This window comes from Chiloscyllium plagiosum, chromosome 6 (assembly GCF_004010195.1).
Source record: "Chiloscyllium plagiosum isolate BGI_BamShark_2017 chromosome 6, ASM401019v2, whole genome shotgun sequence".
In the NCBI taxonomy this organism is placed as follows: domain Eukaryota; kingdom Metazoa; phylum Chordata; class Chondrichthyes; order Orectolobiformes; family Hemiscylliidae; genus Chiloscyllium; species Chiloscyllium plagiosum.
In genome coordinates, this window is record NC_057715.1 from 104,379,304 (window position 1) to 104,393,126 (window position 13,823).

At 43.0% G+C, this 13,823-nt stretch overlaps 1 protein-coding gene across 3 annotated transcripts in view; it reads left to right on the forward strand.

Annotated features, from left to right (window-relative positions):
• si:ch211-269e2.1 (cohesin subunit SA-2) overlaps positions 1–13,823 on the forward strand; it is a 142,089-nt gene that overhangs the window by 111,811 nt on the left and 16,455 nt on the right. For all 3 annotated transcript variants that reach the window (XM_043692329.1, XM_043692332.1, XM_043692330.1), the window contains exons 26-29: positions 6,377–6,501; positions 7,591–7,692; positions 11,353–11,501; positions 11,608–11,736. In XM_043692329.1, the coding sequence (XP_043548264.1) occupies positions 6,377–6,501; positions 7,591–7,692; positions 11,353–11,501; positions 11,608–11,736 (505 nt within the window). The remainder of the gene's footprint in view (positions 1–6,376; positions 6,502–7,590; positions 7,693–11,352; positions 11,502–11,607; positions 11,737–13,823) is intronic.

Genomic DNA, 13,823 nt, shown 5'->3' on the forward strand with positions numbered 1-13,823 from the left:
TTGGAGCACAGCAAGAGGCCATTTACTTGTTCTGTCCTCACCAGCTGTGTGCAAGAACAATTCAGCCAGCCTGTCATTTAACCATTCTTTTCTAGTTGTGGGTATAGTTTGTATGATGAACACCAGGTGGCAGTCACACTCCATACTGACTTTGTTCTCACCTCTTTCAAGTAAGGGTAAAGATTAAGTGACAATCTCTCTGCCCACATTGGGGAATTGGGGAGGTCACTTGGGCTGATTTGGACCACTGTGCAAGTTTATTGTGGAGACTCCCCATTTTTCTTCCTTTAGAAGTTTCATAAATATGGAAATAATGGTGTTTTATTCAAGGCACAAGTTCACAGTCCACATGCTGATTTGAAACATAGAAACTATGGAACAGGAGTAGGCCATTCAGCCCATCATGTGCCCTCCGCCATTCAGTATTATCATGGCTGACCATCTGATTCAGTCCCTTGTTCCTGCTTTCTCCCCATCCCCATAAAGACCCCGTTAGCCCAAAGAACTATATTTAAAGTCTGAGTTAGATCAAAGAATTTATATATATTTCAAAGAATCAAATTAAAATCCCATGATAAATAAAAATGAACAAATTCAGCTGAAACCAGGGAAATGGTGGGTGAGATAGTAAAAGAATGAATATTAAATTGAAATAATATTAAAATGCAAACCATTACACTATTTGTACTTTATAGACATTATTTCAATCTCAGCTGGTATTTTTGGGTATGGGCAGCTCCTTTGTGAATGAGACTAAAGTGTGCAACATCAGGTTTCAACCCTTCTTGTAACTGAGATTCCTCCTCTGTCATTCAATAACCAGGGCAGCATCTGCCTCCAAGATAAAGGCAGATGCAAAGTATTAATTTAACACCTCCAAATGTAAATCCCCTTTTTGGTCCCTAATTGGTCTTATTCCTTTCATTGTTGACCTGCTTGTAGAAGTCTTTTGGGATTTCTCTTTTTGTTAGCTGCCAGTATTTTATCATAATCCCTCTTTGCTTCTGTTATTTGCCTCCTTATGAGCCTTCTGTATCAACCTTTGCTCTCGATTGTATTTATCACTATGTTTCTTATCTCCAATTTCTGTACTCCCTCACTCGTGGCACTGGCAGTAATCTGGAGATTGTTTTTGAGGTCTTGCTTACCAATTTTCTATCTAGCACCCTATGTTCCAATCACAAGACCACTCCCCCATTCCTCTGTATATTGTTGGGACAGTGTGGACTGTGGCCTCTGGAGGACTCTAGACCCATGAAGGCAGCAAACCATCCTGGAGTTATGGTGACACTTACAGATCTGCTTGTCTGCTTCCCTAGCTAAAATTCCCCTGCCCTTCTTCTTCCCCTCCTATACAGCTGGGCACCCCACGGTGCTACGTGTTTTGTCATTTCTGTACTCTCCCACCGATCTATTGCCCTCACCGATCGTTGGTGTGGCAACCAGAACCTCACACAGTATTCCATCTCTGGCCAAACCAATGTTTTATGAAGTTGTAATAAGGCTTCCTTGCTCCTATCTTCTATTCCCTGGCTATGAAGGCAAGCATCCCGTGTGCTTTCTTCCCCACTCTGTCTATCTGTGCTGAAACCTTCCGGGATCTGTGGACTTGTACACCAATGTCCCTTTCCTCCTCAGTACTCCCTAGGCACCTACCATTTATGGTGCAAATCCTTCCCTTATTAGACCTCCTAAAATGCATCACCTTGCACCTATCGCGATTAAATTCCATCTGCCATTGCTCTGCCCAGTTCACCAGCTGATCAATATCAGAGTGTATCCTGAAACCATTCTCCTCACTGTCAGCACCAATTTTTGTGTCATCTGTGAATGTTCCTTCTACATTCACATCCAAGTTGTAAATGTAAAGAACAAACAGCACTAATCCCTGTGGTATACCACTGGTCACCCATTACAAAAACACCCTCCCCCAACACCATTTGCTTCCTATTCTGTAGAAGGGAAGGGATATTCTCCCTGGCCATTCTTAACTCATCCACAGTGAAACAGATGATCTCAGTGCTGGTTTGGGGTTTTGCTGTGGGTAAATTAGTTGCTGTGTTTCCTTCATTAGAACAAGTGACTAATCTTCAAAATGGATTAATTGGCTGCAAAATTCTGAGTCGAAAAGTGTGGCGCTGGAAAAGCACAGCAGGTCAGGCAGCATCTGAGGAGCAGGAGAGTTGACGTTTCGGGCATGTGTTAGGAATGTTTGGTGGGAGGGGGTGGGCGAGGGCAGAAGGGGTCTCGGAGATAAATAGGAGGTTGGGGATGGGGGCAAGGTAGCTGGGAAGTTGATAAAATTCTGAGATTGTTTAAGTTCACAGATGGGGAGTAGGTAAGGAATCCAACAATAAGTCATATCCATGAGCACTGTTGAGGTAGGTTTTAATGAGTAGATATGTGAGACTCTGGCTTGAGCTGTGATCTAACTGTGATTTAACTCAGCCTTCATATACTAATGCTATGTTCAGAGATTGGAACCTATACAGCACACAGTGTGCTGCTCTGTAGCCTTACTATTGTACAAGGTCTATTAAAAAAAACATTGTTTAAAAGATATTAGCCTTGAGCGTATGTCAAGAACTCAAACTGGACCTGATCCAAGTCTCAATTCTTTGTTGCATTCAGAATTTTGGAGATTGGGTGTGGATTTGCTGAGAATATTCTTAAATTCACACCATCTACTGGTCTTGTATTTACTGTTTTTCTGCAATCTATAAAGTTGCTACAATGAGATTTCTTTTAAATAAAAGAAACAGTATGAAGTGGTTTATCGTTATTTGTACACACTGGTCATGATTGATGTTTGCACTTATTGATAGAGTTCCAAGACTGCATTATGTTAGCGATGGAAGCCTGCAAACAGACAGGGCTGCGACTGGTACAATTCCTTTGCTTCATTTAGTTTCTGGGACTAGGATGCTTCAGTGTGTGAAAATGAACATTAACTGATAACACAATAAAACACAATGATGGTGTTGCAATAGGAGAATTGTAAGTGGTATTAGGCTCCCTCTTTTCCTGATGATTTTATTTTGAGTAACTTTTGGACTGTGCATTCCAATGGAATCATCCTTGGCAGAGGTTTAACTTCACTTAATATATATTATTAATAGAGTACTCTCTGAAACTGCAATAAAACACAGCTCAGATAAATTGAGAAAGTTTAAAAAAAAGTCTCCATTTATTGAGGAGACAGATTTTTAATACATACATGTTATATACCATAGGCTATAGGAAATAGAAACAGCTGCAGGCCATTTGGCCCCTGCAGCCTCCTCCATTGTTGTCCCCTATGAGGGACATCTGATAGATGGACAAACCAGAGTAAACACAGGAAAGATTTTCCCATGATCAGGGAGTCCAAATCAGGGGTTATAGTATAATGTGTGCAGTAGGTCATTTAGGATGGAGGTGAGGAGAAATTTGTTCACCCAGTGAGTGGAATTCTTTGCCAAGAAAAGCAGTTGAGGGCAAAAACAATGAATGCTTTTAAGAAGGAATTAGATATTATAGGATAAATAGACAAAGTTTTTTCTCTGGGGTCGGGGAGTCCAGAACTAGAGGACATAGGTCTAGGGTGAGTGGGGAAAGATATAAAAGAGACCTAAGGGGCAACTTTTTCACGCAGAGGGTGGTACGCGTATGGAATGAGCTGCCAGAGGATGTGATGGAGGCTGGTACAATTGCAACATTTAAGAGGCATTTGGATGGGTATATGAATAGGAAGGGTTTGGAGGGATATGGGCTGGGTGCTGGCAGGTGGGACTAGATTGGGTTGGGATATCTGGTCGGCATGGACGAGTTGGACCGAAGGGTCTGTTTTCATGCTGTACATCTCTATGACTCTATATAGTTCTTGATGCCAAAGGGATCAAAAGGTATGGGGAGAAAGTGGGAACAGGGGACTGAGTTGGGTGATCAGCCATTATCATATCGAATGGCAGAGCAGCCTTGAAAGGCCGAGTGGCCTACTCCTGCTCCTATTTTCATTGCTTTCATGTTGCAATGACATCAGACCCTATCGTTTGCCTCAATGACCCCATATCCCTCGATGTCTTGAAAACTATCAATTTTTCTCTTGAATATACTCAAGGACTGAGCCTTCACAATTCTCTGAGGTAGACCATTCCAGAGCTTCACCGCCCTCTGAGTGAAAAAGCTCCCTGTTATCTCAATCCTAAATGTCCTATCTCGTACTCTGAGACTGATTCCCCTGGTTCAGCCAGAGATTAATATTCTTTCTGCTCATCAAGCTCAGAATTCTGTCTGCTTCCATGAGATGACTTCTCAATCTCTGAAACTCTAGTGAGTATAGGCCAGTCTCCTCAATCCCATCATCCCGGGAACAGAGTGATGAACCATCACTATACTCACGTTATGCCAAGTAATTCCTTCCTTAAGGGGTAAGGAGACCCAAGAACATGCAATACTTCAGGTGTGGATTTTTAGACAGCTCCAAATGCCAAATTTCATAGCACATTCGTTGAAAGAATATTGCAGTATTAAGATTTTTATATTTTAAATAGCAATGGACACCAATAGGCACCTAACTTTATTTTATGTCAGTATGGTTTCATGGTCTTCCCATGATGGATACTGGGTGAGTTGGTTTAGAAAGAGAAATGCAAGAGTTAGGGAAGGAGGGTCATCAATTAGCTTGAGCATAAGGTTATGAAGGTGGGCCGCATGGAGTGTGGTGGGGTGGCATGGAGTGGGTACAGGGCATTCGGTGGCCTGATTGATATGCGGGGTATTGGGAGGTGGCTGGACATGGTTTGATCATCATGGTGTATGTTGGAGATGCATGATGATGGGTACAGAGTCCTTGGTAGGTAAAGGGTGGAGGGGTCAGTCTCCTGATCAACACCTCTTGGTGCTTGGTCATGATGAAGTGCTTCGAGAAGTTAGTAATAGTCTGTATCAACACCAGCCTCTCCGATTGCCTTGATCCATGACAATTCACCCACTGTTGCAAAGGGTCCATGATAGACACCATCTCCCTGGCCCTATATTCATCCCTGGAACATCTGGATAACAACAACATCTATGTCAAACTCCTATTTATTGACTTTAGCTCTGCCTTCAACACCATAATTCCAAGAAAACACATTTCCAAACTCCGAGACCTAGGGTTCTTCCCCCCCACCCCCACTCAGCAACTGCATCCTTGATTTCCTGATACACAGACAACAATCAGTAAGGATAGGCAACAACACCTCTGTGATAATCCTGGCTACTCAGCCCTTTACTATACTTCTTATACACACATGGCTGTGTGGCCAAATTACGCTATGACTCCATTTACAAGTTTGCTGGTGACACCACTGTAGTGGGTTGGACCTCAAACAGCGAGAAGACGGAGATGGGGAAAGAGATAGCCAGCTTAGTGGCATGGTGTAAAGACAACAATCTCTCCACTAATGTCAGCAAAACAAAGGAGCTGGTCATCAACTTCAGGGAGCTGAATGGAAGAATGCCCCTGTCTGTATCAATGGTGATGAGGTGGAGGTGGTCGAGATCTTCAAGTTCCTAGGAATAAATATCACCAACAATCCGGCCTGGCCCATCCACGTTGATGCTCTAGTCAAGAAAGCACACCAACACCTCAACTTCCTCAGGAGGCTAAGGAAATTCAGCATGTCCACAAGGACTGTTACCCATTTTTTTAAAAGCATGAATGCAACACAGTGTGGTATGGCAACTGCTCTGCCCAAAACCACATGAAATTATAGAGAGCTGTGAACGCAGCCCAGTCCGTCACAAAGACTAGCCTTCCTCCCATTGACCCTGTCTCACTTTCCACTGCCTCAGGAAGCAGCCAACATAATCAAAGACCCCCCACCCCCCCCCCCCACCCCAACCTTGGTTGTACTTTCGACTATCCTCCTCCATCGGGCAGAAGTTTGAAAACATGTACCAACAGCTTTAAGAACAGCTGCTTCCCTGCTGTTATCAGACTTACAAACAAATCTCTCGTATTAGAATTAATCTTTTTCTGCCCCTTCCCTGTAGCTGTAGCACAATATTCTGCATTATATTCTATTAACTCTGAAGTGCTTATATAAGGTATGATTTGTCTGGGTAGCATGCAAAACAATATTTTTCACCGTATCTCGGCACATGTGACAATAATAAATCAAATCAAATCAAGCAAGGCATGTTTTTGAGGCGGGAGGTAGGTCGATTGGGTAAGACATCATTGGTTATTGGAGGATGGTTGGGAATGTGGAATTCAGCCAGTGATCCTGATGAAGGATGGAGCAGGTTTGAGGAGCTCTTTCAGCTCCAAGTTTGTGTGAGGAGTCAGTTTAGACAGGAGACTTATTGGCATCAATCAGAATTGTTACCCTTCCCCTTCATTTTGTTACAGATGAGGAATGCAAAGTGGGCAGACTACACAAGAGGAGAAATCTGCTAGCTGCTTTCTGTAAACTAATCGTATTCAGTGTTGTGGAGATGGATATTGCTGCTGACATCTTCAAACAATACATCAAGGTAAAGATTTTGTGTCTTAAATAATGATCTGTCTGTGCTACTTGCCACTGTCACGTGGACATCACTGGCTAGGTCTGCATTTCTTGCACATCCCCAAAATGCCCCTGAGCAGGTGAAGGTTTAGCTAGGTTCCTTTCAGAGGGCAATTAAGAGCCAACTGCATGAGGGGAAATCTGGAGTCAAATGCAGGACAGGATAACAGGCAATTGAGCAGGAAGGTGAGGTTTCAGAGCTGGCATTACATGCAGACGTTTTCAAGTGGTAGATGATTAAGACAGAGATGAGGAAGAATTTCTTTCTCTCAGAAGGTAGTCGGCAGGATTCTTTACTGCAGAGAGGCTGGCTCATTGACAATATTCAAGGCTGAGATAGGTTTTTAATCAGGAAAGGAATCAAGGTTGCGGGGATAAGGCAGGAAAGTGGATTGAGCTGCCAGAGGAAGTGGTAGAGGCTGGTACAATTACAGCATTTAAAAGGCATCTGGATGGGTATATGAATAGCAAGGATATGAGCCGGTTGCAAGCAAATAGGACTAGATTGACTTCGGATATTTGGGTGGCAAACTGAAGAGTCTGTTTCCATGCTGTACAACTGTGTAACTCTATGACACAGTTCCTGCTCATTTTCCCTCCCTTGAACAAAACAATGATTACCTTTGAAACAAGCCCCCTTGTTAGATAGTATAGTTCGATATGGAGTAAAACATCCTCTCTCCTGTTCAGTAATTACCTTATGCCTAACCTCAGAGGACCATTCCCAACTACATGAGTATAAGATTTTTGTTTACCCTTTTGCTCATCCGCTTTTTCTGTGGCTCCTTCAGTTTGATAACCAACTTAGTGCCAATTTACTCTGAATTAGGAGTAGCTGTGAGCCCCACAGCCACTTGGAAACAGATTGATGCTGTCCACAGTCATTTCACTTAAGGACTCACAGTTCAGTGAAGAGATGAGGCTTTCAGCTTATTAATTCAGGCTGAATTCAAATCGAGGTTTTAATTTGATATCACTGTCAATAAGAAAAGAGCAAATGACTCTTACACTCGTGTACAACAGTTTACTCACAAAATATGTGTCTGTTTCTTACCAGTATTACATTGACTATGGAGACATCATTAAGGAAACACTCAGCAGGACGAGGCAGATTGATAAAATTCAGTGTGCAAAGACCTTAATTCAGAGCTTGAAGCAGGTAAAAAACCCCTTGTGTATGCATTGGCAGAAAGCAGGGAACTCCAGCCTAAGGGGCAATTGCAACATGTTTAGAAATGAATCCGTTACCCATTCTCTTGCTAAAACCGAAGCTAGACCTTAATATCCCTGTCAGTTATTGTTGCTTTGTTCATCTTGTTACTTGACTGTTGCTTGAGCATTGCCACTAATAAAGCTCATAAGTGGCACATGGAGAAAAGACAATATTTTTATGCACAGTGAGCTTTTGTGACCTGAAAGGGTGGTGCAAATTGACTCAGTGGTAAATATCACAAAAAAGGAATTGGGAATTTTCTTGCAAACATTGGACTATAGAGAAAGAGCAGGAGAATTGGATGAATTGGATCAGTCTTTTAAAGGCTCGATTTGCTGAAACATACCAATCCCACTTTTGCAATGACAGCAATATACTGCAAATGCTGGAAGTCTGAAACAAGGAGTGCCGAAGAAAGGTCCGGCAGCATCTGTGGAAAGGGAAACAGAGTAACAATTTCGAATCCAGAATGAATCTTCTTCAGAACTTTGCTGGATGTTCACATCGAAGTTCTGAAGAAATGGTATCGGGCTTGTGACTTTAACTCTGTTTCTGTCTCTACAGAGCTGAAAATGTGTTGCTGGAAAAGCGCAGCAGGTCAGGCAGCATCCAGGGAACAGGAGAATCGACGTTTTGGGCATAAGCCCTTCTTCGGGCTTATGCCCGAAACGTCAATTCTCCTGTTCCCTGGATGCTGCCTGACCTGCTGCGCTTTTCCAGCAACACATTTTCAGCTCTGATCTCCAGCATCTGCAGACCTCACTTTCTCCTCAAAGATTCTCTCTCTACCGACACTACCAAGTGCTGCTGAGCTTCCACAGCATTCTGTGTGTTTGTTGCATTTCCCTCAACTGGACTGGGCTGGGCTGCATTTATTTACTTCAGTACAAAGGGTGGGATAAACATCATAGATCTTTGTCACGTTATTTATTTTATTCAAATTAAATCTGGGATGTGAACGTTTATGCAGAGCCAGCATTTATTGGTTTATTTTGAGAATGAGCCATCTTCCTGAACCATTGCAGACCCTGTGATCAAGCTGACCCTTAAATTCAGGTCACTGGCCATTGCCTTTTGAATTCCAGAGCGTGTGTTATATTTTATTTGTGACCATTTTAAAGACATCTTGTACTTTATAGAATAACCAAAAGATGTTATATAAATCACATTCTCTGAAAGGCGCATTTATTGTAGAGCTGTAGACACTTCACTTTGGTTGTGATTAATATATGCCTATCTTTCTGCCTTGTGGAAACACAGATTAAACATATGTCACTTGCTGAGCGTTGTTGATCTTTGAAAGCAATATTCAGTTTTGCTGATGAAGTAATTTTGAGTGATTTTTAATTTTGATGATGGAATTGTTTGAGCCCTGAAATTTCCCTCAGCAGCTGTTCAGGATTATAAAAGGCAACTTGTCACTCAGGGTGAAAATACCCTTCTCCTCTAGAGCTCTTTGTATTTGAGGGTGACTCTTTAATTTTCTGGGGCTGCTGTTTTGATTTTAGAGTTTGTTTTATCATTCTCACTAACTCCTTTATTACATGGTGTAATCACATAATAACAAAGTTTCTTTATTTGTGTTGAATTTCTTTTAGACTTTTCTTTTGAAAGGTAAGATAGCAAATACCAAAGGCTATTTTCTTGCACATTATTAAATCTTCTAACCTAGAGGCTATGAGTAAGATGTTCATGTTAATGTACAATAAATATATCTCTTGTACGCTGTTTCCGAAATGGGATCATACACACATTGTAGACAGCCCCTTGTCCAAGACCATGCACACACTATCTATTCTTTGTTCCAAGTTGATTAGCACTAATCAGAAGCTCCATTAGTTTGGGTCAACAAATATTTTTCTTGAATTATTTTCTGTTATTGAGGACTTGTTCAGACTGTTTCCCCGATGGTTCAGGATTAGGATGGTGAGGTAGTTGTTTTTGACTGGCATGAATGCAGTGGGCTGAAGGGCCATTTTCTATGCTGTAGATCTTAGAATCCCTACAGTGTGGAAGCAGGTCATTCGGCCCATCGAGTGCACACCAACCCTTTGAAGAGCACCCCACCCAGATCACCCCCTTCCCTATAACCATGCATTTTCCATGGCTAACCCACCAAGCTGCACATTTCTAGACACTGTGGGACAACTTAGCTTGACCAATCCACCTAACCTGCATACCTTTGGACGATAGGAAGAAATCGGAGCACCCGGAGGAAACCCACGCAAACATAGGGAGAGTGTACAAACTCCACACAGTCACCCAAGAGAGAAATTGAACCCGGGTCCCTGGTGCTGTGAGGCAGCAGTGCTAACCACTGAGTCACCATGCCACCCCATGCTTTTATACCACTATGACTTGAAAATGAGTGCTTTTCAAGCAATTGTTGAGTTTTGTATTTGAGCCACCTTTGCAGCACCAATCAGTTGTGCTTTTGCCATGGGTTTATCCATGCCCTGGTCTTACACCGTCAAGCTGCTGTTTGCAGAAAATTTAAATTCTGCTTTGCTCGGGTTAAATTTGAGCTCGGTGTTAGTTTGGAAGGCTCAGCTCTTTATTGTGGTTGATGACCAAAAGCACATCCAAACTCTCTCCTAGATTAAAGATCTTTATGGATCTTTAATCGGGTGTAATGAGTCTCTCTATTCCTGCTCTGCCAATACCTGGGCCTTTCGTCCTCTGATGCCTGGCTCCTGCTCCTCTTTGATATTTGGGCTACACATTAACAACATTTATTCCAGTGAAATGTAATCATTTGATGCCCGAGGTTTGGTAATGAAGAACACTGAAATAGCTTTTTAAGCAGCAGGTGCAAGCTACAACAAATGAGAGAAGCAGTTTCCATTCCGTGTGAACATTTTTGGCCTCTGACTTGGCCAATGATCAGGCCCCTGCTCCCTCCCAGCCCTCCGGCCAAGCCCCGAGCCTATTCTCAATATGTACTCAGTCCCTATCTCTCTGAATAGCCTCTACTCGGGCCTCCTGAAACTCTAATGCATGTGGCCCTCCAACCATTGAGAGTAGCCTCATCAGTCATCCAATCATAGGTTGCCCCTCTCCCACCTTCCCTACTCATCCAATCATTGATTCTGTCTCTAAAGGAGCAGCAAGGGTGGGAGAGAGGGAATGTGTGATTGGAGGAGCAGAGAAGACAGGAAAGAAGGAATGTGTGGTTGGAGGAGCAGAGAAGGGAGGAGAGAGGGAATGTATGATTGGAGGAGATGGAGAGCATGCATGGGAGAGACTAAATCTCCTTTTGGATGAGCTATTCCTCACTGCACTACCCCTATCACATAGAGAGGAAACTGTTGTCCAATTCCAATTGAATATTCAGGGGTGATTTTGAAGCTATCAGGAAGAAATTTGCCCCCCCTATGTATTTTGAGCATTTATCACTGGTGTTTGGTACCAAAATGGAGTTTCAGATTTTGGCATTCTTGTGATTTGCCTCACAACATTCAGGGCAGAAAATCCCCATCAGAGTTAAAACATTATCTACGATATCTCTATCAGAGTTAAAATGTTATCAACGTAATCCCCATCAGAGTTAAAATTCCATCTAATTTTACGTCTGTAAATTTAATGTTGTATTAATTATTATTGCAGCTGTTTAATGAGCTGTTGCAAGGCCAAGGCACCAGTTTAGACAGATGGTCCCAACAGTTCACCAGCATCAAGGACTTGGCTCGACGTTTCTCACTGACCTTCGGATTGGATCAGTTGAAAACCAGGGAAGCAATGGCGATGCTACACAAGTAAAACCCATTTCCCTCTTTCCTTCAACATTCACCATTTTGTTTCCATTTTACTTGCAACTTGCTGTTGTTTACTTTCCTCACCCGACGTCATCTCTTTTGGCAGAAATGGTATCGAGTTTGCCTTCAAAGATGACAATCCTAAGGGCAAGGGTCAGCCTCCTCTGAACATGGCTTTTCTGGACATCTTGAGTGAGTTCTCCCCCAAACTGTTGAAAACAGACAAAAGAACTGTGTAAGTGAATAATAATTATTCCTAATTTACAAATGGAAGAGCGCAGCCTATTTCTTCCACCAACACACAGAATTGCACAGAGTATGTGGCACAGAAATAGGCCATTTGGCCCAACAATTCCATGCTGATGTTTATGCACTATTCAAATCAAAGGGCACTACTGACTTTGTTAATTATTTTATTTGTCCCGTCTTTTCTGAGCCATTTTCCTATTGATTTTCTTAGAGCTGACAGGGATTACTTATTTCCATCTGCTTCGTGGCTAAGATGTTTGTTTTGAACTAAGAGTCCTGTGTAAGTGACATATCTGAGCCTGTAGACGAGGGTCACATTGCTGTTACAAACAATTTTGAGATTGTTAGCCTTACTAGTGGAGATAGAGGGATAGCTGTTTGGTTTGGGTGTTTCATGTACCTGGATGGGAAATAAGAAAAAGGCTAAGGAGAGAATCAGGAAAGTGGGACCAATTGCTTAGCTTTTTCAAAAAGCGAGCAGAGACATGATGGAATGAATAGTATCCATCTGTCTGACTCTATGGTTGGAATTGTACCACTCTGAAATGTTTCCTGTTGTGGAAATTAATGGCCCTAATTGTGTTGCTCGTCACGGTGTCACTGAGGAAGGTAGGCAGGTTACCAGGATAGGAGGTCCAGTGTTTTATATTCATTCACAGGGCGACGGCATTACTGGCTAGGCCAGCATTTATTGTCCATCCATAATTGCTCAGAGGTCAGTTAAGAGTCAACCACATTGCTGTGGGTCTGGAGTCACATGTAGGCCAAACCAGGTAAGGACGGCACGTTTCCTTCCCTGTAGTGAACCAGATGGATTTTTTCGACAATCAACAATGGTCATCGATCGATTCCTAATTCCAGATTTTTTTTGAGTTGAATTCAAATTCCACCATCTGCTCTGGTGGGATTTGAACCCAGATACTCAAGAACATTAGCTGAGTTTCTGGATTAATAGTCTAGCAATAATACCACTGGGCCATCACCTCCTCCTCCTTAGCAGAGAGCCTGAAGTTGTGAAGCCAGTCTGCAGGTTGCATGTAGCCATGCTTGAGCCCTGCCATCCCCATGATGGGGGTAATTTAAAGGAAATGCCAGTGGTGTCCCACACCGAGAGCCGCCAGGGACTTGCCCTCTCAGTGAGGGGACTGCCTGAGTTGGGATCTTCCAAGTCTTAGCAACATTATTGCCTCCAATTAGTTCCTAAAGGTGCCTAATTGAGTATCTAGGAGAAAGTGAGGACTGCAGATGCTGGAGAGTCAGAGTCAAAAAGTGTGGCACTGGAGAAGCACAGCAGGTCACACAGCTTCCGAGGAGCAAGAGAGTCAACGTTTCAGGCAGAAACCCTTCATCAGGTACCTCGCTCTACCAGGCAGGTATAGAGTTCTGCATTGACCACACCTCTGCAAAAAGGACTCACAGGTGCCAAATTAACCCAAAATAATACCTTCACAATTCATTCCCAATCCCACCATATGATTCAAGCATAAATTCCATGGTAGCTATCACATCCTATTCTCAGGTTGGTTCTGCCATTAAGCCTATGGAATCATAGAACATAGAACATAGAAAAATACAGTGCAGTACAGGCCCTTTGGCCCTCGATGTTGCGCCGATCCAAGCCCACCTAACCTACACTAGCCCACTATCCTCCATATGCCTATCCAATGCCCGTTTAAATACCCATAATGAGGGAGAGTCCACCACTTTACTGGCAGGGCATTCCATGAACTCATGACTCGCTGAGTAAAGAATCTACCCCTAACATCTGTCCTATACTTACCACCCCTTAATTTAAAGCTATGCCCCCTCGTAATAGCTGATTCCATACGTGGAAAAAGGTTTTCATGGTCAACCCTATTTAAAGAGGTCAAGGTGAGGGTGATAGGTCGGATAGGGTGGAGGCGGAGAGGTCAAGAAGAAGACTGCAGGTCAGGAAGGCGGTGCCGGGCTGGAGGGATTCGGCTGAGACAAAGTGGGGGGAGGGGGGATGAAGAAACTGTTGAAGTCCAAGTTCATCCCCTGTGGTTGGAGGGCTCCCAGTCGGAAGATAAGACGCTCCTCCTCCGACCATCG